General features: G+C 40.5%; 1 protein-coding gene across 1 annotated transcript in view; it reads left to right on the top strand.

The window, feature by feature from the left end:
• AGBL3 (AGBL carboxypeptidase 3) overlaps window positions 1-26,278 on the top strand; it is a 53,504-nt gene that overhangs the window by 10,949 nt on the left and 16,277 nt on the right. Inside the window, 10 exon segments of the mRNA XM_037049155.1 lie at window positions 3,743-3,847; window positions 6,574-6,712; window positions 8,008-8,787; window positions 10,536-10,698; window positions 12,139-12,265; window positions 13,198-13,298; window positions 13,518-13,630; window positions 14,382-14,448; window positions 20,451-20,543; window positions 25,656-25,713. Of these exon segments, the coding sequence (XP_036905050.1) occupies window positions 3,743-3,847; window positions 6,574-6,712; window positions 8,008-8,787; window positions 10,536-10,698; window positions 12,139-12,265; window positions 13,198-13,298; window positions 13,518-13,630; window positions 14,382-14,448; window positions 20,451-20,543; window positions 25,656-25,713 (1,746 nt within the window).

Raw genomic sequence — 26,278 nt, 5'->3', positions numbered from 1 at the left:
AGCTGCTCACAACTTTTTAAAATGAGGTAAAATTTACATTGAATAAAATTAACCATTTTAAAGTGAACAGTTCAGCAGCCTTTAGTACCTTTTTTGTGCTGTGTAACTATCACCTCTCTCTAAAATCAGGGCATTTTAAAGTCCCTCCAAAGAGACCCTGTACCCATTAATCAATCATTCGTCATTCTGTCCTCCAGCAGTAAAATTACTAGTCTGCTTTCTGTCACTGTGGATTAGCTCATTCTGGACATTTTCTATTAATACAATCAGACAAAAAATAAATTGTCGGAGTTTAAAAATCCAACCCCCTTTCCTTTTCCAAAAAATGTAGGGAGAGTAGGGAGAGTCCTTAATATAACGAAGAGCATCTATCAAATCTCACAGCTAATATTTTACTTAATGGTGAAACAGTGGGTATTCTCCCTGTAAGATGAAAAACAAGACAAGGATATCCACTTTTGCCTCTTCTATACAACATGGTAATGGAGCTTCTAGTCACAGTGATTAAGCAAGAAAAAGAAATAAAAGCATCCAGATCAGAGAGGAAAAAAAGGAAACTATTTCTCTTCATCAATGACATAATCTTGTATATAGAAAACCCTTAGCAACCCACCAGAAAACAATTATTAAAACTAGTAAATGAGTTTGGCAAGATTGAAAGATAAAAGATCAATGTTTAAAAATCAATTATATTTACATATAGTGAACAATACTAAAACAATTTTATTTATTATACAATAGCATCAAAAGAATAGGGATAAATTTAAGAAAAGAGATGTAAAACATACTCTGAAAACTACAAATCATTGTTGAAAGGTAATTTTTAAAATCTAAATAGAAAAGTACTAATTTTAAAATCTAAATAGAAAAGTACATTAGTACTAATTAGTACTAATGTACTAATTTTCTGATTGAATCAGAAAATTTATGATTATTATGATAGTACTTCTCCCCAAATTAATCTGCCAATTCAATACAATTTCTGTCAGAACACTGCCTGCTTTGTAGGAACTGAAAAACTGATTCTAAAACTCATGGAAACTCAAGGAACCTAGAATAGCACACACACACACACACACAAAAAAAAAAGTCTTGAGAAAGAAAAATTTGAGACTCACTGTTTCCAATTCTAAAACTACAAACTAACAATAACCAAAACAGTACTGTATTGCCATGAATATCAGAATATGGATCAATGAGTCAAATTGAAAGTCCAAAAATCAACCACGTGTTTGTCATCAGCTGATTTTCAACCCAATGGGCAAGTCTGTTTAACAAGGAAAAAATAGTCTTTTCCACAGATGGTGCTGAAACAACTGTATAAATAATTAGATGAAATGTAGACAAAGTTTGACCTTTACTTGACACCATATAAAACATGAACTTAAAATGGGTCGAACTCTTAGAAGAAAACAGAAGTAAATCTTAATGAGATTGAATTTGGCCATGGATTCTTAGCTATAACACCAAAAACACAAGCAACAGCCAACAAAAATGGGTCAGTTGGATTTCACCCAAATTAAAGACTTTTGTGTTTTAAAGAAAACTATCAAGAAAGTGAAAATACAGCCCACAGAATGGGAGAAAAATATTTGCAAACAATCTCTCTGGTGAAGGACTTACAAAGAACTCTTAAAACAATAAAAAGTATGTCTAGAATATGTAGAATTCTTACTGCTTATAATTTTCAAAGATGTAACTCGCCCTGACTGGCATGGCTTAGTTGTCTGGGTGTCATCCTGCAAAGTGACCGGTCTCCAGTTCAGGGCGCCTGCATAGGTTGCGAGTTTGGTCCTGGTTGGGGTGTGTACCGGCGGCCGCCCATTGATGTTCCTCTCCCTCTCTTCCTCCCTCCCTTTCCCTCTCTCTAAGAACGAATTAATTAAATTTTTAAAAAGACAACTCAGTTTTAAAAAGTGCAAATGGTCTCAATGAGCATTTTACAAAGAAAATAAACATGGCCAGTAAACACATGAAAAGACAGTCTACATCTTTAGTTACGGGGGAAGTAATGCAAATCAATAACACAACGAGGTAGCACTTTACACCAATGGGATGACTGGAATCAAAATCAGAAAGCGAATGTTGATGCGAATGTAGAGAAATCAGAAGCTCGTACTCTGATGGTGGGAATGCAGAATCACACCGCCTCTTTGGAGAGCTTGGCACCACTTCAGAAAATCAGAGTTACCACCAGAAGAGTACTTTGATAAGCTGCTAACTAGACCCTATTGTAGATTCTTTCTCTAGTTCTAATACTAGAGCCTTGTATTTCTTAGTATAAGGACTGTTCACTGTTAAATAATTCAAGAGCATTAACAGATTAATGAAGTCTCATTTCTTTAACTGGGATGTCTGGCTGTCATGTACCTTTGGATGCTATGCAGACACCAAGGCAAATAGCTAAAATTCCTCAAATTTCAGAATCGGTACTATGTTATCAGTTCAGGATTAATTTTGATTTGAGTCAGTTAAGGTTGTCACCTAAGAGAGATGACTTTTTAGTTATAACTTCCTTTATTGTTTATTACCAGTTTGTTTGGTTGTGTGTTGCTCAGCTTACTGACAATGTGCAGCGATGCCTCTTGGTATCAATATTTAATCTACGATTTCTCTGTAGCTAGACTTGGTTCCTAATAATTATGTCAGGTACACTTATGTTGCTAAAATAATCCCCCAAATGTTTTTGCAGTAATCCTTGTTTATTACCACCAATTTTTTCCTTACTGTTCTGAGAACTGTGTTTGTAATTACAGAGGCTGGCTCCCTGTCTAAGAATATATTCATTGCCAAGGCCAAACACAGTCTGACATACATAAGCCAATAATAAAACAGAAGTAAGATGATGAGCCAGATCCTTGTTCCATTAAAAAGTGGGAACAAATAAGTAGCTGGGCTGTGAAGTCATTTTTTCCAATCAGGTAGATTATGGTCCAGAATACACCATGCATTTGAGCTTGGTTCAGACAACTGTTAAGAAACTTGGGCCTGCCCCAGCTGGTGTGGCTCAGTGGATTGAGTGCCGGTCTGCAAACCGAAAGGCTGCCGGTTTGATTCCCACTCAGGGCACATGCCTTGGTTGTGGGCAGGATCCCCATTTGGGGAAATTCAAGCGGCAATGGATGGATGATCCTCTTGCACATTGATTTTTTTAAAAGCGATATAAATGTGACCAGCATAGCCTATCCTTTAAAAAAAAGAAGAAAAGAAAGAAGGAAACTTGGTCCCAACAATAATGAAGAAATGGAAGGCTGCTATAGCTCAAGGTGAAGGTGGAGTCCAAGGACAGCCTGTCTTCGGGGAGACAGAAAACACTGGAGCATGTGTATAAGCTCAGGAGACAACCATTATCAGGCAAGATGCTGAAGATGCAGGGAAAGGAAGAATAAAAGGTGGAGCAAGATTTCCAAAGGTGGTTCAGAAAGACATCAAATGTCCAGGAGAAACAGAAACTTTAGTACAAAATCTACAATGACACAAAATGATCATGGACTACTCACCACAGTAACACAGAACAAGGAGCAAGTGAAATGTTACGGATTTTGTTACAGTGTGACCATATTCCTTATTACCCCTGAGGAATCCTTGGTAAAAATCTAGCCTGCACAAAACTCTAAATTGTGGCCTGGATCTATCAACGAACAATTTTAAAATATCCAAAAAAATTTTCCTTGTTTATTGTTCACATATTCAAGTAATGTGTGTGCGTGTTGTGTGTCTGTCTGTCCGTCTCTCTCTCCAGATTGGACTCCTTATTCTGAACCAGTGTACATCCCTACAGGCCTAGAGGAGGAGCCCTTATATCCCAACTCTAGTGAAGATACAGTGGTCTATCTAGCTGAAGATGGTGGGTACATGATGAGACACATTGCTCTAAAATGTAATCTGGTCTCTGGGTTAATCTCTTAGTTATGCAAGTATTTGTTTTGCTGATTACAGTGGAAATTGCCAATTACCAGGAAATCCATCCCCATAAAGATGTTTGGTTACATGTTGATCCAAGTGTTGGTTTAGGGCTCTTTATATTCTTGAAGGTGTGCTTCAGTTTATGCAAAATTAACTTTAAAATAAAATGTAAGTCCTGGTTGGGTGGCTCAGTTGGTTGGAGCCATCATCCCATATACCAAAAGGTTGCAGGTTCGATCCCCAGTCAGGGCACATGCCTGGATTGCAGGTTCAGCCCCCAGCTGGGGCTCATACAGAGGCAACCGATGGATGTTTCTCTCTCACATCCATGTTTCTCACCTTCTCTTTCTCCCTTCTTCTCTCTCTTTAAAAATAAATAAATAAAATCTCTAAATAAATTGAAATAGTCAAGGTAAGTCAGTCAAGGTCTTGTCAGGAATTGGATGGCATACTTGGAGTAAGTTTAAAAGTTCAAGGAAAATGTGAGAGGGTGGACAGAGCTGAGGGAGGCTAACGAGGCGAAGCAACGTAAGACTCTGGACAGATCAGAACCATTCCATTCCTTAGGCCTGAAAGGGCAAGTGACCGGTAGTTTTTACAACCTGTAGCTGTAAGAGAGTCGAGACCCCAAACAACGGGGTGTATAGAATTCTGATTGGCATTTTGGTTTCAAAGATTCATTTTTTTCACAGATATTGTTCCAATGTCTTGTGACCTCTGTTGTCTTTAATAAAAAGTCAGCCATAATTTGTATCAATGTTCCCTATACTGTGTATTATGTGTCTTTTTCTCTCTCGCTGTTTTCAGCAAATCTAGGCTCTGCCCAGATTTGGTTGTCTTTATATTTATTCTGCTTGGAGTTTCTGATCTTGTTGGATCCATTGGTTAATAGACTTTTTTCCTCCAATTTGAGAAATTTTCAACCATTATTTCTTCACATAGTTTCCCACCCTATTCTTTCTCTCTGTCCTTTGGAATTCCAATTCCAAATGTTGGATTTCTAGTTATGTCCCACATGTCCCTGAATTTTTGTTAATTTTTTGTCCTCCTTTGTCCTTGAGTTTTTAATTGTTTTTAAGTTCATGGAGTCTTTCTTTTGCAAACTGCAGTATTTCATGTAAGCCCATCTAGTAAATCTTTCAGTTATTGCACTTTTTATTTCTAGAATTTTCATTTGGCTCTTCTTTATAGTTTCTGTTTCTTTTTTGAGATTAATCTGTTTGATCATTATCTCTATCTTTTCCTTTAAGTCTTTTAACACATATTCAAAACCCTCTAACTCCCATCTGAGTTGTCTTGGGTTCTGTTGACAGTGCATGTGTGTGTGTATGTTTTCACCGTGGATCCCATTGACCTGATCCATGCTTCTGTTCATTGCTTCATCATTTTTAAACGTATAGGGAACAGTATGAAAAGATATGTTATAGGAGTCCATATCATACTCTTTTTAAAACTTAAGTTGAATTTTGTTTTGGTAGGAAGCTAAATTGCTGGTACATAATTTTGCTTCTTTCGGGCTTGATTTTGTTTTCCACACAGGGCAGATTTATTTTCCTTTTGTCCTTAGTGCCATGGTGATCATGGCCTTTACTCTTAGATGTGGTTGTTGCATCTAATGTGCAGCCTTTCTGGGGTCACGATTAAATGTCTGAGGTGCTTCATGAAGTCTTTCTGCAATGGTTATGTTGAAACTCCAGTATATTCTAGAACTGCATACCCTCTATTATCTCATCCCCACAGTAACATTCTTCCCCATCTTGCTCAGTCTTAACCTGTGCTTGTACGGCCAGGCCCTCGGTAAAGAGCTGGGGAAACAGCATGCAGACTGTTGAGGCCCTTCCTCTGTGTAGCTTTCTTCTCTCTGGTGCCCTGCCTCACACACTGCAGCAGCCCCGAGCAACAATTGCCTCCTTAGCCCAGCAAGAATGTTATACTAGTCTTTTTTTTTCTTTTAATCCTCACTCAAGGATGTGTTTATTGATTTTAGAGAGAGAAGAAGGGAGAGAGAGGAACATCAGTGTGAGAGAGAAACATCAATTGGTGGCCTGCTGTATACACCCCGCCAGGGTCAAACCCGCAACCTAGGTATGTGTTCCAACCAGAATCAAACCTGCGCCATCTTGGTGTCAAGGATGATGCTCCAACCCACTGAGCCACCCTGCCAGGGTTGCTTAGCAACCCTGCCAGGGTGTGTTATAATATTCTTAAGTGCAACCTTCCGAAGATGCACTCAGAAAGTACTCACAGGAAGACAGCCAGGGTGGAAAACAGGGCTTGTTGCAGGTATTTATCTTCTTTCAAGAATCTAAGATCGTTCTGGTCTGTGTTGTCTAAATATATTTTAAAAGTTAGCTCATATGTCACGTCCAGTTGTATAGTCATTTACAGTGAAAGGTCAGGCTCAGAACCAATTATTTCATAATAACCAGAACCAGAATGAGTATTTTTAATGTGAATAATATATGAATTTATTTTAGGCCTTGCTTTCCCAGTCTAAGTACTCTTAGATTTTCTTACTTCAACATCAATCTACACGTTAGGATAAGATTACTTTACAAACTAAAATTCTCGGTGATGCTTCACTTGTCCAGTAGCTGCAAACTGCGTGCAGAATAGCCTGTACCTTAGACACAGCTCGCTAGCATTATGGCCTGTTTCTCTCATCAGCTTACAAAGAGCCCTGCTTTGTGTATTCCCGAGTCGGGGGCAACCGGACATCCTTGAAGCAGCCTGTGGGTGACCGCGACAACACGCTGATGTTTGAAGCAAGGTTTGAGAGTGGTAATCTACAGAAGGTAGTCAAAGTGTAGGTTTGACTCATGTTTGTTTGAGGGGCTAGGCCCTCAACTGTATGTTGTTCTCCGTACTTGCTCCACTGAAGTTTTAGTATCCAACTCTGAACTGTAGGTCATTCTTTGAAGGACACACTGCTTCTCCAACTTTCTCCTAGAGTAGTTCCTGGGATGAGTGTTCCATGAAACATGCTTAGGGGCATGTACGCCAACCCATGACATTTAAAAAAACAATCCTATTATGGCCCCAGCAGTGTGGCTGAGTTGACTGGGTGTCATTCTGCAAAGTGACGGTCCATCAGTTTGATTCCTTGTCAGGGCACTCGCCTGGTTGCGGTTTCGGTCCCCAGTGAGGGAGCACACAAGAGGCAACTGACTGATGTTCCTCTCTCTCACATCAATGTTTCTGATCCTCTCTCTATCTCACCCCTCCTCTCTCTCTCAAAATGAATAAATAGATTATTTTTAAAAATTCTATTATGAAAATGTGTTATCATTAAGTACAGAGGATAATTCTACGTTGACTATCACATACCGATCACCTTGGTTCAGAAGCTAGCCAGGTTTTGCACGTTCATTCCACCTATCCCTAGGTCAGTTTGTAACTACGCAACACACATGCGCACTGAGTGCATGATGCTGGCGAACAGAAAGTTACTTGGTAAAGAAAAAAAGAGACAACTAACCAGGCGAGTTTGGTGCATGTATGTATTATAAGGAATATACAGTAACGTTATTTTTGCCTTTATTTACATAGTCTCAGTGACTGCACATGGGGATACAAGCAGTGATGAAGTGCAGTCCTCAAGTGTTTAAAACTGTAAACTCTGTGTGGTCATAGTAATGTATACATGTTTGAAATTGATCTCAGTGATAGTATTTCAGATCCCTACAGTTAGAATCTAATAGAAAACAGAAATATATACCTGAAGTAAAAAAAAGAAACAACTATAATTCAGTTTCAGGAACTCTCTGTTTCTTTTATAGGAAACATAATTAGAGTGAAAATGTAGTTTTTTTTTTTAATCAAATGCCCATTTTTTATGTGTCCTCTTCAATAGTCATGAAAAAGCTTCAGAATTAGCACGGAAGAGGTTTCACATGCAATAACAGAAAGTTTCCAAACTCTTACGTTTTTCTATGGAGGATACTGCTTGAATAAACATTTTCTCCCTGCTCCCCCCCACCCCGCCACCAAATGCTTTCTGTGAATAGGTAAAAATAAAATAGCTTTCCTTATTTATTTAAAACTGGATGTCATTTTCCACATTTTATGTGCTTTCTTTTTCCTTCCTTTTCTGTGTGTTAGGGCAGACCATGAATACCAGTTGACTGTGCGTCCCGACCTCTTCACGAAGAAGCACACCCAGTGGTACTATTTCCAAGTCACTAATACCCAAGCAGGAATAGTGTACAGGTTCACTATCATCAACTTCACCAAGCCTGCTAGTCTCTACAGCCGGGGTATGCGCCCACTCTTCTATTCCGAAAAAGAGGCCAAGACTCATCATATTGGCTGGCAGAGAATAGGAGACCAGATCAAGTATTATAGGAACAACCCCGGGCAAGATGGGCGCCATTATTTCTCTCTCACGTGGACATTTCAATTTCCCCACAGCAAAGACACCTGCTACTTTGCTCACTGCTATCCGTACACTTACACCAACCTGCAAGAATACCTTTCTAGCATCCATAATGACCCAGTGAGGTCAAAGTTTTGTAAAATACGTGTCTTGTGCCACACGATTGCCAGGAACATGGTGTACGTTTTAACGATCACTACGCCCTCGAAGAACGGGGACTCAAGAAAGCGCAAGGCTGTGATTTTGACCGCGAGGGTACATCCAGGAGAGACCAACAGCTCTTGGATCATGAAAGGCTTCCTCGACTTTATTTTAGGAGGCTCGCGCGACGCGCAGTTGCTCCGGGACACTTTCGTCTTCAAGGTGGTGCCCATGCTGAATCCCGATGGTGTGATTGTAGGAAATTACCGGTGTTCCTTAGCGGGACAGGACTTAAACCGAAACTATACTTCTCTCCTAAAGAAGTTATTCCCTTCTGTGTGGTCTACCCGGAACATGATCCGCAGGTAAAGGAAGCCTCAAGTTACCTCTCCGCTTCTGTAGTAAACTTGGCAGTGAGAGTTACGGTTCCACAGTCTCACTCTCGGCACTGCAGATTTTCTCTAGATGGAGTAACTGTAGTTACTTAGTTTCCCCCCCATTCTTCCCAACTCTGCTTCTCTGTCTTTCTGGGTTGTGCCACTGGGTTCACTAGCCTTTTATTAAATAATATCGATGCTGGAACATTTTAATGGTGTTGTGAAACTGATAGTTACATTTGCACATCCCAAACTGGATTTCCTTGCTAAAGCTAATGCTAACACCGATGTTTACCTTGGGATCCTTGAATTTCTTACACGTGAGAATTAATTACACCCATAGAGCCTTCTGGCACTAGGTCGATCATTCGTTGCTCTGTGGTGAGCCTTCTGATGAACAAGTTGTATAGTCATTTAAAACCTGCATGAATAATGAATAGCCGTAGTTTTCCCTATAAAAATTGAACAGCTTTCAAATTGCCAAAGAATCCAGAACAGTAAAGGCACATACTATTTAAAATTTTCATTAAATTACTAGGTCAGGTGTGTGGAGCTTGAGTTAAACCTATCAGATTGGAATCCTGCTTTATCAGTTGCTAACTAGGTGACCTTGAATGATGTCATAACAAACGGAAGCCCCCGTTCTATCACCTATAAAATGTGAATAATAATACCTCATCGATGGGAGGATTAAATGAGATTATTGTTACTGAAGTACCCGGAATAAAATCTGGAACATCAAATGCTTTAAGTGTATTCAGTGTTTCCTCAAATATAAAAAAGAAAAAAGTTGTTAAGGAATATAACAAGTGGAGTAGACTTTTGTGGAGGATATTAGAATGTTTTACCTATGAGTAAGAAAAATATCCAAACTGTTTCTAAAGTGATTTAAATTAACATAAGATGAGAAACCCTTAGATCCTGTTTCACTTCACAAGTAGTAACATTTCTTTGGGAATTAATTACTTAGAAGTAGAAATTTCTTTTGACTCAAAAGAAACCAAAAGATCATTAAAATTTGGAAATTGTTGGCTTAAACATGTACAACATATTTCATGTTTAAGAAGCTAATGTGATATTTTTGCTTTATAATCTAGTTTTCTAAAAACTTGAAGTGGTCCTTCGGTGGCTCTCTGTCCATCATAAGTTATCAATTAGAATTTATTTGGCACCAAATGAGAAAAGGACAATAAATTAATACATGTAGCAGACTTCAATATGAAATTTCACTCTAGTTTAAAGGCGTATTATTTCTGATAGAAGCTATGCTTTGAAAGTTCTGATTTTCGGTTTCCATATTTTTGGTATATAAATACAGCAGCAGTCCAGCAGTCCAAGTTTCACTTTGCACAGTGTGTTTCCCAGAGTAGCCACAGTCTGAAAGTGGGTTTCTCCATGTGAGCGCTAATGGAGAAAGAAGTGCACTCTTTCTATACACAACAGAAAGCCCAAATGGTCAACCAGATCCTACTGGGAAAAGTGTTGGGAATAAGGTAGATGTTGTCCTTTTAATGGGAGGCATTTGTATTTTAGATGTGGTTAATAGTAAATTACAGCAGCCATCTTTCAAATTCTATCTTAATAATAACATTCAGTATAGATAAGAAGAGAAATCGAAAGCTAGTATGTAAGACATTCTATTCACTTGGATGTTAGACTTGTAAACCCACAGCTACACACATAAAAGGGAAATGCAAAAGTAAATTTGAGTGACTTACTCTTTCTCTTCTTGGTAGACTGATGGAGAAACGAGAGGTCGTTTTGTACTGTGACCTTCACGGCCACAGCAGGAAAGAGAACATCTTCATGTACGGCTGCGGGGGTAGCGATAGATGCAAAGCGTTATACCTACAGCAGCAAATCTTTCCACTTATGCTGAGTAAAAACTGTCCGGATAAAGTAAGCACTTTTTAAGATACTAAGTTTTCCTTTACTAAGTGTTGCCCACATGAGACAGAATGGATCATCTTATTCAAGATACTAATTTTTTTATTTAGTTATTTTGTCTGATTTTACAATTGGCCCTAAGAAAGCAACTATGTGGAATGGTTAGTGACCAGTAATTTGAAATATGAAGAAGAAAGTGCCCACTATCCTGCCACCATGCTTAATGATTAAAACAAACAAGCATTGTTTTCCTCCTATGGTCAAGAACAAGGCAAGGATATCCATTCTTACCCCTTCAGTTCAGACTTTTCCTGGAGGTTCTATTCTAGCAAGTGCAATAAGGCAAGAAAAAGAAATAAAAGGCAGACAGATTGGAAAAGAAGAAGTACAATAATAAAAATGACATGATTGTCTCCCTGGAAAATCCAAAGCAGTCTATAAAACACCCTCCTAAAACTAGTAAGTGAGTTTAGAATGTCATAGGATTCAAGATCAGCCACAAAAAAACAATTTAATTTCTGTAAACTCAACAATGAACTATGGAAAACTAAAATTCAAAACAGTACCACTCACTATAGCTCCAAAATAAATGAAGTACTTGTGACTGCAAAGGAATAGCATGGAGTTTTTTAGAAGTGATGGAATTATTCTCTGTCCTGATTATGGTACTGGTTACACAAGTCTGCACATGTGTTAAAACTCATAGAATGGAACATGAAACATGTCAAATTCATGTTAATTTTAAAAGGTCAAAAATTCTATAGATGATGATGTCATAACGATCTCTCAGGCAGCTGTCAAATGCTCTCTCACATGAAAGTATAGCATCTTTATTCTGTTCTGAAAATCTGTATCACTAATCTTCATTCCTAAACATGTTGAAGCTTTTTTGGCATTTAAAATCTTATCCCAGCTGTGTTAAGAATTATTCACCTGGTTTTGGCCCTGGCTGGTGTAGCTCAGTGAACTGAGCACGGGCCTGCGAACCAGAGGATCGCAGTTCGATTCCCAGTCAGGGCACATACCTGGGTTGCAGGCCAGTTCCCGGCAAGGAACACACGATACATTGTGTGTCCTTGGCAGAGGCAACCATACATTGATATTTCTCTCCCTCTCTCCTTCCCTTCCCCTCTAAAGATAAATAAATAAAAATATTTTTTTAAAAAAGATGTTGCAATGGCAAAATTTCACTCTTTTAAAAAAATTTAAAAAAATTATTCAACTGGTTTTGAATAAATTTATTGCTAGATTTTAAATCTGTAGTTCTCAGAAATGTAAATACATCATTTTTTAAATGAGTTATTTCCATTGGTCAGAAAATAAAAGCAGCTCCTGAAGTTTTGGAGAGAATTCCTGGCTTTACACAACCCCTTTTCCATCTTCATCCCTGCTTCCTGAGAAACACATTGTCATCCTAAAAACAATAGCTCTTGTTCGTCTGTTTCTTTCCAGTTTTCATTCTCAGCTTGCAAGTTTAATATCCAGAAGAGCAAGCAGGGGACAGGAAGGGTGGTAATGTGGAAAATGGGGATCAGGAACAGCTTTACCATGGAGGCCACGTTTTGCGGATCCACTCTGGGTAAGACCAAGCGTTCTCGGTCACGGCTCTCAGAGCTTGAAACCACTTTCAAGGTAAGGTAACAGTGTAGATAGTTTAATAGTGAGCACGTCCTCCCACTTAAATATGTACTGATGTCCAGTCAATTCTGTTGATAGAATGAATAAACAAACTCTTCATTTCCCTTTTTTAGGAATAGGAAGTTTTAGCACGTAGATAGAATACGTAATTGGTTGTTTCATGAATTAATTCTTAATTGCTTTTTTTTTACAAGGGTTTCCTGCAGATGAGTCTAATGATTTCAAGAAAAGTAGTGTTCATACTTATAATATCAGGCTAGGAATGTTTTTAGTGGACTTACCTTTCGCAAGGCAAATACACTGGTGTTTTGCTTTTGTTTTTGGTCAATTTATATTTTAATGGAAGTACTTGGTTCCTTGAACTAAAAATAAAAGTGTTCTGTAGTTCTATTTAAGAGATCTTTTAATCACACCTAGTGTATCATTAGAATACTCCACATTAAGATAATTGTCAATTATTAGAAAATGTATCAACTCAAAGGGAAGTGGGAAATCCATGCATAATTTCTAGCTAGTCTTTACAGTGCCTTGAAACTGATATTATTAATGCTGATGAAAACATTATAATCATTACCCAAGTTTTTCTGTAAGTGATTGTTAGGGTGTTTATAACTGGTAACCAAGTATCCCGTAACTTCTGTACTGAATTTTCTTCTGCCTTACAGCATAGACTGACCTTTGGTCCAGGTGGTGGACGGGGAATGAAGGAAAACAATAACCAATTCAGTGACCTGCCCCAGAGAAGAAAATCCAAAGGACAGGATGTGGAATCATATCAGATGCTTTGTTTATACTCTGTTTTACAGCTTAGGCCTCTCTACTGAGGAAAAATTAAGTCATCCTCAAGGCTGAATTAACTTATTGATGTTTTAGGTAATAAACGAGGCACTCATTTCAACACAAAAGACTTGGAGGCAATGGGATATCATTTTTGCGATTCTCTCTTGGACTATTGTGACCCAGACCGAAGTAAGGTGAGCAGAGTCCCTTTGGTAACACACCCGACTCCCATCTACCAGGCGACATGACCCACCTGCGGGCCTACAGCCCTTTACTCCTTTCAATATCCTAGTTCAGGGCTTTTGGGTAGTTGATGTCCCAGTAGCTGTCGTTCCAGGTGTCTTAAATATTCAATTAATTTAATTAGAAAATAATGTTATTTTAATAACCATCTCATTTATCATTTTCCCTAGTATTATCAGTGCCTAAAAGAATTAGAAGAAATGCAAAAACATATGAACCCGGAGAAAATCCCTGATGATTCTGATACTTCTCTGGAAGAAGTTGTTTTGGATCTAGAGTCCAGGTAAGTCAAGAGGTGGGAGTAATGTACTTTGGTGCGCTGTTTCATTGTCTTTCATGTTACTCTTTTTCCTATTACTAGGATATAATCGTCAGTCTCAACTGGAATCCCAGCTATAGGTGGAGGCAAATTTTTCCCATGCACATTACTTTATCCAGACCTCATCGAGACTTTATTAATTCATTTAGTCAAGTGATATTAAATGAGCACATACTATGTACTATATGTGAAAGACAGACTCAAGTTGTTTTTAATGCTGTCATGACCCACAAAGAACAGACATGTTTATAAAGATACCACATAAATACCCTAAATGAACAATAAGTGCCAAATTCAGTGCTAAGGGAATGTTGTTGGAAGAAAAAAGGTACTAATTTTAGTATACTTTCTATAGGAAAGGCAGAATAAATATTTGATTCTTCCCCTTCATTTATAAATGTTTAGACTTTGACTTAGCGCCCCTGTAACCTCTGGGGTGACTCGTAAGTCCACTTGCAGATGGAGAGTGTCCTTTTGAAGTCGTGGATGTGTGTCTGTTTGCTGCGTTCCAGTCAATTTCAGCCATTATCCTTCTAATAGCCTAAGATGGAGAAGCACCAGACATCTATCGACACCATGTTTGTAAACATTCTTCTCATAATTAGAACTATTTCTACCACTCCAAGAAGGCAAGAAGGCAAAAGTAAGAGTTGAAATTTTAAAATGACACCCAAACATTCTGTAAGCTAAAATAACATCCTGTTGTGTTTTGCAGTAGCCAAGGCTCCGACTGTTCAGGATCCAGCGGCTCTCAGATGTCTCTTCTCAAGTCAACTCCCCAGGTGCGGCGGGGACTTCCGCCCGCGGTGTGGGTGCGCTGCATAGGTGGTCTGTTTCTGTCACTAACAGACAGGCGAAAAAAGCTCACAGGTGTATAATTACTGCCTAGCAATAACTGTTATTCTCTGATTATACACCATGTCTTTAAATCACAGACATTTTTCACCTTATGATGATGAAAACAGTTAATAGCCAGAGAGATTAAGTGATCTCCCAAGAGCCGTAGCACTTCCAATGGGAGTTGGTAGTAGGATGTTCCCTGACCACTAGTTCGATATTTATTCATTTGAACTTAGTCAACAGCTGTCTATTGAGCTCCAGCTCTACATGCTACGGATAGAGCGGTAAAAAATACAGGGTAAAAGTCCTTCCCTTTCGTCACTTATTTTCTAGTTGGGGATATAAAAAATAAAGATGAGGAAGTAAAATATACGACGCGTTAGATGATAATAAGTACAGGGGGGAGGAGTAGAGACTTTGCGTGGTGCTGAATGTCTGCGCCCCTACCAAGTACAAATGTTGACATCCTGCCCCCAACCCCGCCCCAGGGTAGTGCTGGGAGGCGACCGAGACAGGCCAAGGCAGACGGCACCGGGAGTGGGGTGCTGCTGTGAGAAACACCTAAAAATGTGATGTGGTTTGGGAACTGGGTAGTGGGGAGAGGCTGGAAGAGTTTGAAGTGCGTGTTAGAAAGTGGTGACATTGTCACGAAAGGATTTCCAAGGGGATTCCAGTGAGCGATCAGAAAGAAAAGAGGAGAGCTGGACGTTGGTAGACTTGAGCTTTACACTAGGGTACCTCAGAGCCATTTTGTGTGAATATGCGCTGATCTTTACAACGAGATTTTTTTAAGGGCCCAAAGGTAACTAGAAGGTGATCAGGGCCACTACCACCTATGTTTTAACAGGCAGACAGCCTCCAACAGCGTCCATGGAGGTGACCCACCTGCAGCCAGGAGCTCTGGGGTGGGCAGGGCCCCACAGAGGGTGGGGCAGGAGCGGCACCCTGCCAAGCAGCAGGAGTGACATTGCCACCCCAGTGGGTCCTAACGCCAGAACGTGAAGTGAGAGAGGAGTATTCTTGAGCCTTAAGATCTCATTGAGTTTTTCCCTCCTAGGCTTTGAGCTTTCTTGGGACCTGTCACCTCAACCTTCTTTCCTATTCCTTCCTTCGGAACGGGAATGCCCCGTCCTGTGCCTGTCCCACCCCTGGGTTTTGGAAGCACGCAGCTTGTTTGGTTCGTAGGGTCACAGCTGGAGAGGGACTTACCTCCGGGTGAATGATGCTTTGAGTCTCACCTGTATCTGACTTAGATGATATTGAGATGAGACTTTGGACTTTAGGAGTCGATGTTGGCATGAGTTAAGACTTTTGGGGTTGTCGAGATGGAATGAATGTATTTTGCATGTAAGAAGGACAGGAATTCCTGGAAATGGGGAAAGGATTCTATGGTCTGAATATTTCTCCCCCCCCCCCCACTTATATGTTGAAATTATAATACCCAGTGTATCGGTACTAGAAGGTGTGGCCCGTGGGAAGGGATTAGGTCATAAAGGCAGAGCCTCCGTGAGTGGTGGTAGTGCCTCGTACAACAGGCCCCGGAGAGCGCACTAGCCCCTTCTTGAGGATGCAAAAGCACCCTGTGACCCAAAAGAGTGCTCCCGCCTGCCTGTGCTGGCACCCTGATCTCAACCTTCTGGCCTCCAGAACTGTGAGAAATACATTTCTGTTATTTATAACCCACCTAGTCTGGTGTTTTATTATAGCAGCCAGACGGACTTAGACAGATGATTTATCAATGTTCCTTACTGAGTAAAAACTTACCTAAAACGTTAGCACTGGAAACAACAGACATCTCTTATCACACACTCGGTGGAACAGAAATCCGGAGGTGGCTTAGCTGGGTGCTTCGGAGGTCTCTCAAAAGGCTGCAGTGAAGGTGTTGGTCAGGCAGACGGTGGTCTCACATGAAGGCTTGACTGAGGAAGGACCCATTGTCAAGTTCACTTACATGGTTGTTGGCAAGATTCTGTTCCTCACAGGCTGTTGGGCTGAGGGCTTCAGTTCCTTGCTGGCTGTTGGCTGAACGTCTCCCTTGGTACTTTGCCATGTGGGCTTCTCTGTAGGCCACGCCTAACTGGCTTCCCTCTGAGGAAGTGAGCAAGCGGGCAAGAGAGGGCACCCGAGATAGAAGCTACGGCCTCACGGCAGCCTCATCTCAAAAGCAGAACCCCATCCCTTTTGCCATGTGTTAGGAGGGAGTCACTAGACTGAGCCCACCCTGAAAGGGAGGGGATCACAGATAGAAGGGTGAGGATGCTGGGAGACGGGGGTCATTGTAGCCATCCTAGTGACTGTCTACTGCGAATGTAAAAGTCATAACTTTGACTCGACCTTTGCCTCAAGGTTTTGCTGAAGCCAGCCTTCAGATTCTCAAATTGGGGGCTCTGTTTTCCCTCTCAATTCAGTTCTTTTGTCCAAATATTTTCTGAGCTGATTTCTTTCTTGTAACAACTTATCACACAAAGCAGACAACAACCGATGTATAAACTAAGCATTCTGCCTCAAAATCTCTGTGTCCACGGACCCGAGTCTGTTGGGTGCATTGTCTGTCTGTCACACCGTCACAGGGGACAGTTGTACTAGGTGTATCACCTCTACATACCTTATGTCACTATGTTTCTGGCTTCCCAGGACAGTTTCCATGCCCCCTGTTGTCAGCTTGTCACAAAGCCGATGACTGTCCCATAGTTCCGGTTTTTATTAGGGCAGCAGCAGGCCTCCAGGCATCAATTTCTATATTATCCGTATTCATCACACATCGTCTGTCTGTTTGCTCTGTCCGCCATTGAGAGCGGAAGGCTCCAGCCATTTTGTGGAACAGTTTGTAACTGTTCTACAGTTTGTAACTCCTTCAATTCTGCCCATTTTTGCCTCAGATATTTTAATGGTCTGTCATTCGATATGCAGATGTCTGTCATTGCTGAATCTTCTTGCTTTAATGAATCTTTTATTACTATAAATTGTCCTTCTTTGTCTCTTGTAACATTTTAAAATTTGCAGTTTATTTTATCTGATATTAATATAACCGTCCCTGGTTCTTTTGGTTACTGTTTGCATAAAACATATTTCCCATCCTTCCCCCTTCAACCCGTTTGTGGAGCTTTTGAGATCAGATGAGATCGGGTGCGTTCAGGGTGGTATGGCCGTAGGCGGATCTTTTGAGTCTTTTAAAGACAGCATAGAGTTGGGTCATGTATTTTTTATTTATTCTGCCAATATCTATCTTTCAACTGAAAAGTTTCATTCATTTACAATGAAAATAATTACTGGTACAAATGGACTGACTTCTCACATTCTGCTATTTGTTTTCTGTGCATCTTACAGTATTTTGTCATTCATATCCCGCATTACTGTCTTCATTTATGTTAGTTGATTTTTTGTAATGAAATATTTAAATTCCTTTCTCATTTCCTTTTGTGCATATTCTAAAGGTATTTTCTTTGTCCTCATTGTGGGGATTACGTCGGACGCCCTACAGCAGTAACACTAATATTCACTTGTCCCAGCTCACCTCCAATGACTCCCCAAAACTGCTCCTGAATAGCTGCAAGCCCACTCCTTTCGATTGTTGATGTCCAAAAATTACATCTCTATACACCGTGTGTCCAAAAACATAAACTGATCTTTTATATATGTAGTAGTCTCTTAGGAAGAACACAAGACTTGGACGTACAAGTCAAAATTACAGTAACACTAGCTTTTACACTAATAATAGTTTTTTTTCTTTAAATGTGTTAGTCACTTACCACGTAGGAAGCAAAAGTGCCATTTGAAACCATTGTTACAACACCAGCTTTCATAATTGCCCACGTGTTCACCTGTCCCGGGATCTTCATTTCTCCCCACGCATTCAAGTCCCTGGGCTAATGGGGTGCATTTCCCCGTGAAGCCTAATACGACAGGAACACGAGCTTGCAGCGAAGGAAAAAAGGGTTTATTTCAGGAAGTGGCCCGCACCTGAAGACAGGTGAGCTCAGAGACCTGGTTCCCCAGTGGCTTCCAGGGGTCAGGATGTACAGGGGGAAAGTTGTTAATCCTGGTGACCAGGGGAGTTGGGGTGTTGTCAGGGGCGGATTCCCTACTGATCAGTCTTTGCTGGGGGCGGTGTGTCTGGTTCTGACATCAACCACGGCGTCTCTTTGTCTGGTTTCGCTGACTTTATGGGCCTGGAGCTGAAACTCAACTGTGGCCTAGATGCTATCTCTAGTTTGATGGAAACTGTGTCTCAGTGGTCAACAGACCTGAGACTTTGTTCCTAAGATTATCTGATGCCAAGGAGAACCTCATTGTCCTCCGGGCTTAGTGATTAGGCTGATCAAGGGAGCAGAGTGTAAGGGAGAAGGGGGCAGGTGAGGCAGGGTGCTGGGTGAGATCATTTGGAATGAAAAGGAAAGAAAGAAAAGGTCATATTAAAGAGATAGTTTCTATCAATGCACAGTCATACTGTCTAGTGCCCTTTCATTTCTCCTTGCAGGGCTTGCTTGAGCTTTTCTCACAAGGCAGGTCTAGACATCACGAATGCCCTCAGTGTTTGTGTGTCTGGAATCTCTTCATTTCTCCCTAAGTTTTGAAAGAAAGTTCTGCCAGAGTTTTTTCCTTAAGCACTGTGGCCATATTGGCCCACTGTCTCCTGTCCTCCAAAGTTGCTGATGAGAAATCTGCTAATTATCTTATTGAGGATCCCTTGCCTGTAATAATTTGCTTCCCTCTTGCTCCTTTCAAGATTCTCTTTTTACCTTTGACTTTGTAAGTTTGATTATAATGTGTCTTGGTGTGAGTTTTTCATTGCAAATATTTTGTTAAAATTTTTTTAATTTAAGTATAGTTGGTATACAATATTATACTAGTTTCGGGTATACAACATAGTGATTTGACATTTTTATTTATATACCTTACAATGTCACCGTGCAAACCCATCACAATATTATTGACTCTGTTTTCCTTCACCTGTTCACCCATCCTCCTAACCCCCCCTACTCCCCTACCCCCCCACCCCAGCAACCACCACTTTGATCTCAGTCTCTGAGTCTGTTTTTAGTGTTTTGCTTTGTTTGCTCGTTTGTTTTGTTCTTTTGGATCCTGCATATAAGGTAAACCATGTGACATTTGTCTTTCTCTGCATGATTAACATCATTAAAATAATCATATTCCTCGAACTAATCTACAGATTCGATGCATTTCTTATTAGAATACCAATGGCATTCTTCTCAGAACTAGCATGAATAACACTAAAATGTATATGGAATTGGTGTGGAGTTTAAAATTTTATTTTACTTGGAGTTCACTGAGTTTCGTGGATGTTTACATTCATGTCTTTTATCAAATTTGGGGAGTTTTCAGCCATTATTTAACTCATTGGCATTTCTGGGTTGCCGGCCCCTCCAGTTCTAAGGCCAGTACATGAGGCAAAAACAAACAAACAAACAAACAAACAAAAACCCAGGAAACTGCTCAAGGTCACGTTGCTCCTCTGCTCCCCAGATCCCTCACCCAGATCCCTTTCCCCTTTTTTTTCACCTTTTAGAGCCTCTTAAATTTATTTTTCATCCAACACCCAGTGTTTTTAGTTGTACATAGTGGGATGCATAGGAAAAGTACTTCATCTTCTTATAAGTGGAGGTCTGAAGACAGGTTTTTTTTGTTTTTTTAAATGCATCCTTTTTTTAAAGATTTTATTTCTTTATCTTTAAAGAGGAAGGGAAGGAGAGGAGGAGAGAAATATCAGTGTATGGTTGCCTCTCGTGAGTCCCCTGCTGGGAACCGGCCTGCAACCCAGGCATGTGCCCTCACTGGGAATTGAACCGTGATCCTGTGGTTCGAAGGCCTGCGCTCAATCCACTGAGCTGCACCAGCCAGGGCTGAAGATAGTTTTATGTCTGCATATATACCATCCTGGATGGGCTGATTCCATGTTGATTTTAAATATGAATCTTCTACCCAGATACAAAGCAGTAGAAAGCATCTGAAAACGAGGAAGGAAAGAAACTCTACCATAGCAAGCTGTCACCACAACAGAGCCCGTCAAGAGGTGAGTGTTCGTCTGTCTGGTTGTTAGCAGCTCCTGGAAAACTGTAAGAGAATGACAAGTATGTCCTCTTAACCTTCACAGACCCTAATTTTTTCCTCAGGAAAATTAATGGTTAAAATTTTGCTCATATTTTTACTGTTTATAAAAGCACAAAAGGACCTTGATAGATAAGAGGTCTGTCTTACTAAGGTGCAAAATTTCACTTGTACTGACTTTACTCAGGAGAGCATTTGGGGCGTCTTACAGAGCTGCATGCAGGATAGCAAGAAGAAATAAATTAAAACTAAGAAAAGTTAAATGGGAACCCACGAGTATAAACTAGACGGTGGAGGGAGATCGCTTCCACATGCAGAATGAGAGCCCTGCAGATGCATTCACTAGCAAAAGTGGGTGAAAATTATTTTTAAAAAAACAAAGCAAAACAAAACTATTTCAACAACGAGGTTTAAAGTCTCCTCCCACAAAGTTAAAAGGCAAGAAACCAGACGTTGATTCTGAGAGGGAGAGCAAAAGAATGCGGCACGCCTGGTTCTCTGGGCGCATCTGCTGAGTGCTGTGGCGCTCTTCAGCTACAGTGAAGAAGGCACCTTTGTTTGCAGCTCTGCAAAACACAACTTTGTGGTCTGTGTGCTGTTCACGTTTGGAAGGCGACACGGCACATTGGTTATCCCTATACTGTGGGAGCTCTCAGCTTTCCACTGCTTACGCCTCTGATGTTTGAATATATGCACATTACTCATGAAATTGGTAAGAAGATACACAAAAAAGAATATTCTTTCTAATGCATTCAGCTGCTTATCCGTGAAAAAGGTGGACTTGGCCAAGATCAAGGAAGGACTGGGAAGGTAGCAGTTAACGGGGACAGAGTTAGGGAAGGTGACTGGGTTCTGACAATGATGGTGGCAACGGTTGCACAGCGCCATCAACGTACTTACGGACACTGAACTGTGCGCTTACAAGTGGTGAAGACGGTAAATTTTATGTCTCATTTACCACACCAAAAAAAAAAGTTTAAGGGAGGGTTTACAACGTACATTGTACGCCAGCTGCTATGAGGTTGGGCCGAAGACAAAACTCAGGCACACACAGTAGGCAAAACACACTCAACCATGGGGCATTCGCACACACCGGGCTTTATATACCAAGTTTTCATCTGCTGTGAACACCCTGCCTGTCTGTCACCCCAGCGTCCCTTTCCCCAGAGCATAGAACATCCACACACTGGCTGATTTGGCAGAAATGACTCGATATGGATTTCTTAAATTAAACTAACAAAAAATCCAGAAATGGTCCTAATGGCATCCAGCAAATGAGAAAAAAAGACCCCACCTACTTATGAAAATCTACAACTTGGTAAAAAAGAAGGAGAAGGAGAAGAGCACAGTGCAAGCTCAGGGTATTTGAACCACCTCCCCCTCCCTGCTTCCCCCGCCCCCCTCCAGACCAGCACAGCCCTGGCAGGGCCTCCCTCCCCACAAATACCAGTCAGAGGGCTACCTTCCTAGCATCTAGCTACCTATTGCTGCAGCTACATTCCGGATGAGTGCAGCCCAGACACAGGGGTCCCTCCTTCCATCCAGACCCCATTCATGAGAAGGAGACTACCTTGGGTGCTACATCACTGAAAATACTTTTGGCTCTAATCGCCCTTGCCTTTAGTGCTGGTACCACACTGGAAGAGGCAAACTTGAGAAAGCCAAAGACAATGGGGATCCCTGAGAGAATGCTGTTGTCCCCACCCCCAGCTCTCAAGACACTTGAGTCAGAAATGTTGCCTTGAGAGAAAACCAGATAAAACACAGAGCTCCTAATCTCTCTCACAAAGAAGTGACTTAATTTGCAAGAGATCCTGGAGAGGGCATTATTAGAACCAGTGGAAGTATGGGGAAAGGGTGGGAGGACATTGGTAGGTTCACTGGAAACAGAGGCTAAACTGTAGGCTGTCGGTTTGCCAGGGAGAACTGGGGAAAGAGACAGCTGGGAGGAGCCCTCCTGAGGTCAGAACAAATCTCCAACACGGACCTCAGGAGCTCCGCTTTCAAAGGAGCACACATGTGATTGGCTTGGTCTGTGGCACAACATGTTCCCCAGGGCACTGTTGAACACAGTAAAGCTCTCAGCCAGAAATTCGTGGAACTTCACAGCTGGTTGTGCTCAGGGAAAGGGACCAAGGCCACCCTGCCCAAACCTCTGCCGTCCCAGAGTGAGTGTGCGCACACCCAGGTCTGCACCCCCGAGGAGCAAAGTCAGCAGCCTACCACTGTGGGAGGGTAAGCAGCTCTCTGAAACAACCCAGCCAGTCTCCAAAGAAACACACGAGTAAACAACAAGCCCAGAAGGATAAAAGCCAGAACGGGTGGAAGTCAGTACCAAGAGTTCAACAGAATTGTCTAGTTAGGAAATAAGCCTCACAAATGCAAGGGAACAGTTATAGAGTGATGTTCCTAGCTGACCGGTCCAGTCAGTCCATCCCTAAGTGTCCGCCACCACCTTCAGAAAACCCAGAAGTTGGAGAAGACCTTAGTACCAGACTCGGAAGATGAGAAGATTTCTACTCAAATATCCAAACAATAAAAATGCTAGAAATTGTTCTGCAAACATTTCCCGTTACTGTGATCAAGCACCATTGGGAAGTTAACGTTAGCAGTGACGAGCTCACTCTGCACACCCTGAGCACAGAACACACAGTCATCCGCCAAGTGTGGGCTGCATTAACAGAATCTATTTCCCAAGGACTTTTGGAGTGATTTTTCCTCTCTTCCTTTTTAAATTCTTTTACTTTCACTTTTTATTTTGAAATAACTGTAGAGTCACAGGAGTTCTAGGAACTGTATGTATAGGAGGTCCCCTGCATCCTTTACTTCCCCTTCCCCATAGTAGCGTCTTGCCTCGGTCACTGTGCTCTCTCCGCACGTGAAGTTGACATTGATACAATCCAGAGCTCATGCGGATTTATCAGGATGCCTGCGCTCCTCTGTGTGTGGGCCCTTCTACGTTAGCACTTCTCCTACGTTTTTAATCCTGTTCTTCAAAGCACACTGTTGCAGTAATATTGTATATTTTGACATTGATCTCTGAGTTTCTGCTTGTAAACTATGCAATGTGAGTGTGCTTGGGGGAGGGCCAAGATGATAAATAAATCGTCTTGCAAACAAACTCTTTAACTGATCTTAATGTGTTGTCATTTACAGAACCCACATATCCACATAGTGATTTTCCTCATCTACCCAAGCTGTCTTTCATGTAAAATGTAATAAATTCTTTTATATTAAATATCTGTGTGTTTTCATTTTTCTTGATTGAAGGTTTAAAAATTGTTATGAAATCACAATCTATTGTAATGTTGGAGTTTCCAGATGGCAACCACCTTGTCATTTGGTCATTTCAGAATGTTGCATACTTTCTAAATGTGCCCATAAACTAATAGGAGGCCTTAGTCATTGATCCTGAAATTTAGTTTTCAATAATCTTTGGTAAAAAGAGTGAACGATGCCACCTTAACTGCAGTGAACACCTGAGGACAGCTCAAATTCCTGCTCTTGAATTATTACTTTAATGGTTTGCTTGTAAAACATCAGTACATCCCAAAATAATAGTAGTAAGTTATCAAAAACTTTTTTTAGTTCACTTCATTTCCTACCAGGACACACTCAATAATTTTACAGACTTCCCACAACAACAAGCATAGTTATTGTGGTTAAAATTCGTAGATCCCATTCATAAGGTCATTGGCCCAGTGGTGTCTATGGAATAAATGTAATAGTTCATTACGGTTCACAGCATCACTTCCATCGAGGGAAGAGGGCTAACAATGACAGACATTAGGGTTCATCAGACCAAGTCTTACCCATTTTCTCCAGCCTAATTTTATCCCTTTAGTTCTGAACCCTATTGATTATATAATATCACTATGTTTAACTTTGTGTAATTTGTTCTAGAATAACCCCCCTTCTCCCTTCATTAATCTTTCATTTTTACATTTTCTTTTATTTCATGTAGACTGTGTCAAATTTTTCTTGCTACCAACTGATTTTACCTACAAAGGTATTTCATTTTAGCTTTTAATTCTATTTCATGCTCCACTTTTTATAGTGAGTTGATATGTACTCTATCTTGGCAAAAATTGTTTTAATTCTATTTTCCTTTCTCAGACCCTCTTAAAAAATTCTTTATGATATCCACATACCACAGATGCAGAAACAAAAGCTTGAACACATTTAAAATGTGCTCCTAGTCCCAAGGACCTGTAGATGACTCACGGTAGCGGCAGGCACAGTTCTACAGCGTTTGGTCTTTCAGCCCATCTGGGTCACTCTGGCACCTTCTGTCAGGATAGAAAGCAGCACTGTGTTTGTGCTTCCTGACTGGAATCTTTACGAGCTACAAGAAAATATTTTTCATCTTTTCTGTGTAAGCAGAGTTTTGTAAGTGCTTATACATTTTCGTGCAATTTTATATATTTTTACCCATCCCACAGTCTTATCTCCCTATATCTTTTCTCATTCTGATAACTGAGATTGTAAACAATATTTTTTGTCTCTCATCATAAATAGGTTCTACATGTAGTGAAAAATTTTGAAACTCCCTTTAATGCCAAAATATGATAGGAATATTCTCTCTTTTTTCAACTATTTTTAAAAGGTTTTATTTATTTTTAGAGTGAAGGGAAGGTAAGGAGAAAGGAGGGGGGGAGAAACAATAACTTGTTGTTTCCTCTTGAGCACCCCCCCCCCCACCGGCAACTGGAGACCTGGCCCACAAACCAGGCATGTGCCCTGACTGGGAGTTGAACCACTGACCCTTTGGTTTGCAGGCCCACACTCCATCCACTGAGCTGTACCAGCCGCGGCTGATACCAATATTGTCTTCCACTCATTGCTATAGGAGAAAAGTGGTACTGTCAAAGGTATTAAGAGGTTCTGATTTAAGAGATTATTTTATCCATTCTAAACCTGTGAGTATAAAAGTAATCATTGTAAAAACAATTAAAGTATAAAAACAGCTCTTAATTGTAAAAACAATTATGTATAAAAACAGCTCTTCTGTTTATCATATAGGAAAGGCACATTTTCGTGCCTGTAACAGAACTGTTTTCCTTCTGGTTCTGTGCCCCATTAGGATTGTGCTAAAGGACATTTCGTGCAAAGACACAAAGACTCAAATTCCGATGTGAAAGGTAATGTTCTGTTCGTGCCTCCTCATAAATAATTCCCCTTTACTCAAGAAACACTTTTTTGTGCCACAACTTTGAAGGTCACCACTGTGCTTGGGGCCTGGGGCTATTAGGAGGTATGCCATACCATTTCTTTCCCTAGATGGCTCGTCTTTTAATAGAGGGAGACAAGTTTAAGTTCAAGTTGTTTTGCAACTTATGTTTTCATTTAACATTGCAGTCTATTATTAACTTATTTACATGTTAATAAATGGTAGCAAAGTGCTCCATTATCTTAGTAAATCTTAATTTAGCTATCCCCATTAGTAACCACTGTTCACATTTTTCTATCATAAACAACAGTGAAGACTTTATAACTCCCCGTTTGTGTATATTCTTACTTATTTATAATTCTTAGAAAGAAAACTGCTGATTTAAAGGGTATGAACATTTTTTAGAGTTTTGCCCTAAATAGCGAAAATGCAATGAAAATTCATAAGATTTGACAGCTGTTTGTATTGGTTTAATTGAGCTAAACTAAAAATGTAAACTGTTTACGTGTTCATCTGTTGGCATTTGTTTATTTAAA

The sequence above is a fragment of the Sturnira hondurensis genome, unplaced genomic scaffold, assembly GCF_014824575.4.
Source record: "Sturnira hondurensis isolate 20B ecotype Veracruz unplaced genomic scaffold, ASM1482457v3 Scaffold0006437, whole genome shotgun sequence".
In the NCBI taxonomy this organism is placed as follows: Eukaryota; Metazoa; Chordata; class Mammalia; order Chiroptera; family Phyllostomidae; genus Sturnira; species Sturnira hondurensis.
This window is presented reverse-complemented; position numbering and strand designations above follow the sequence as displayed.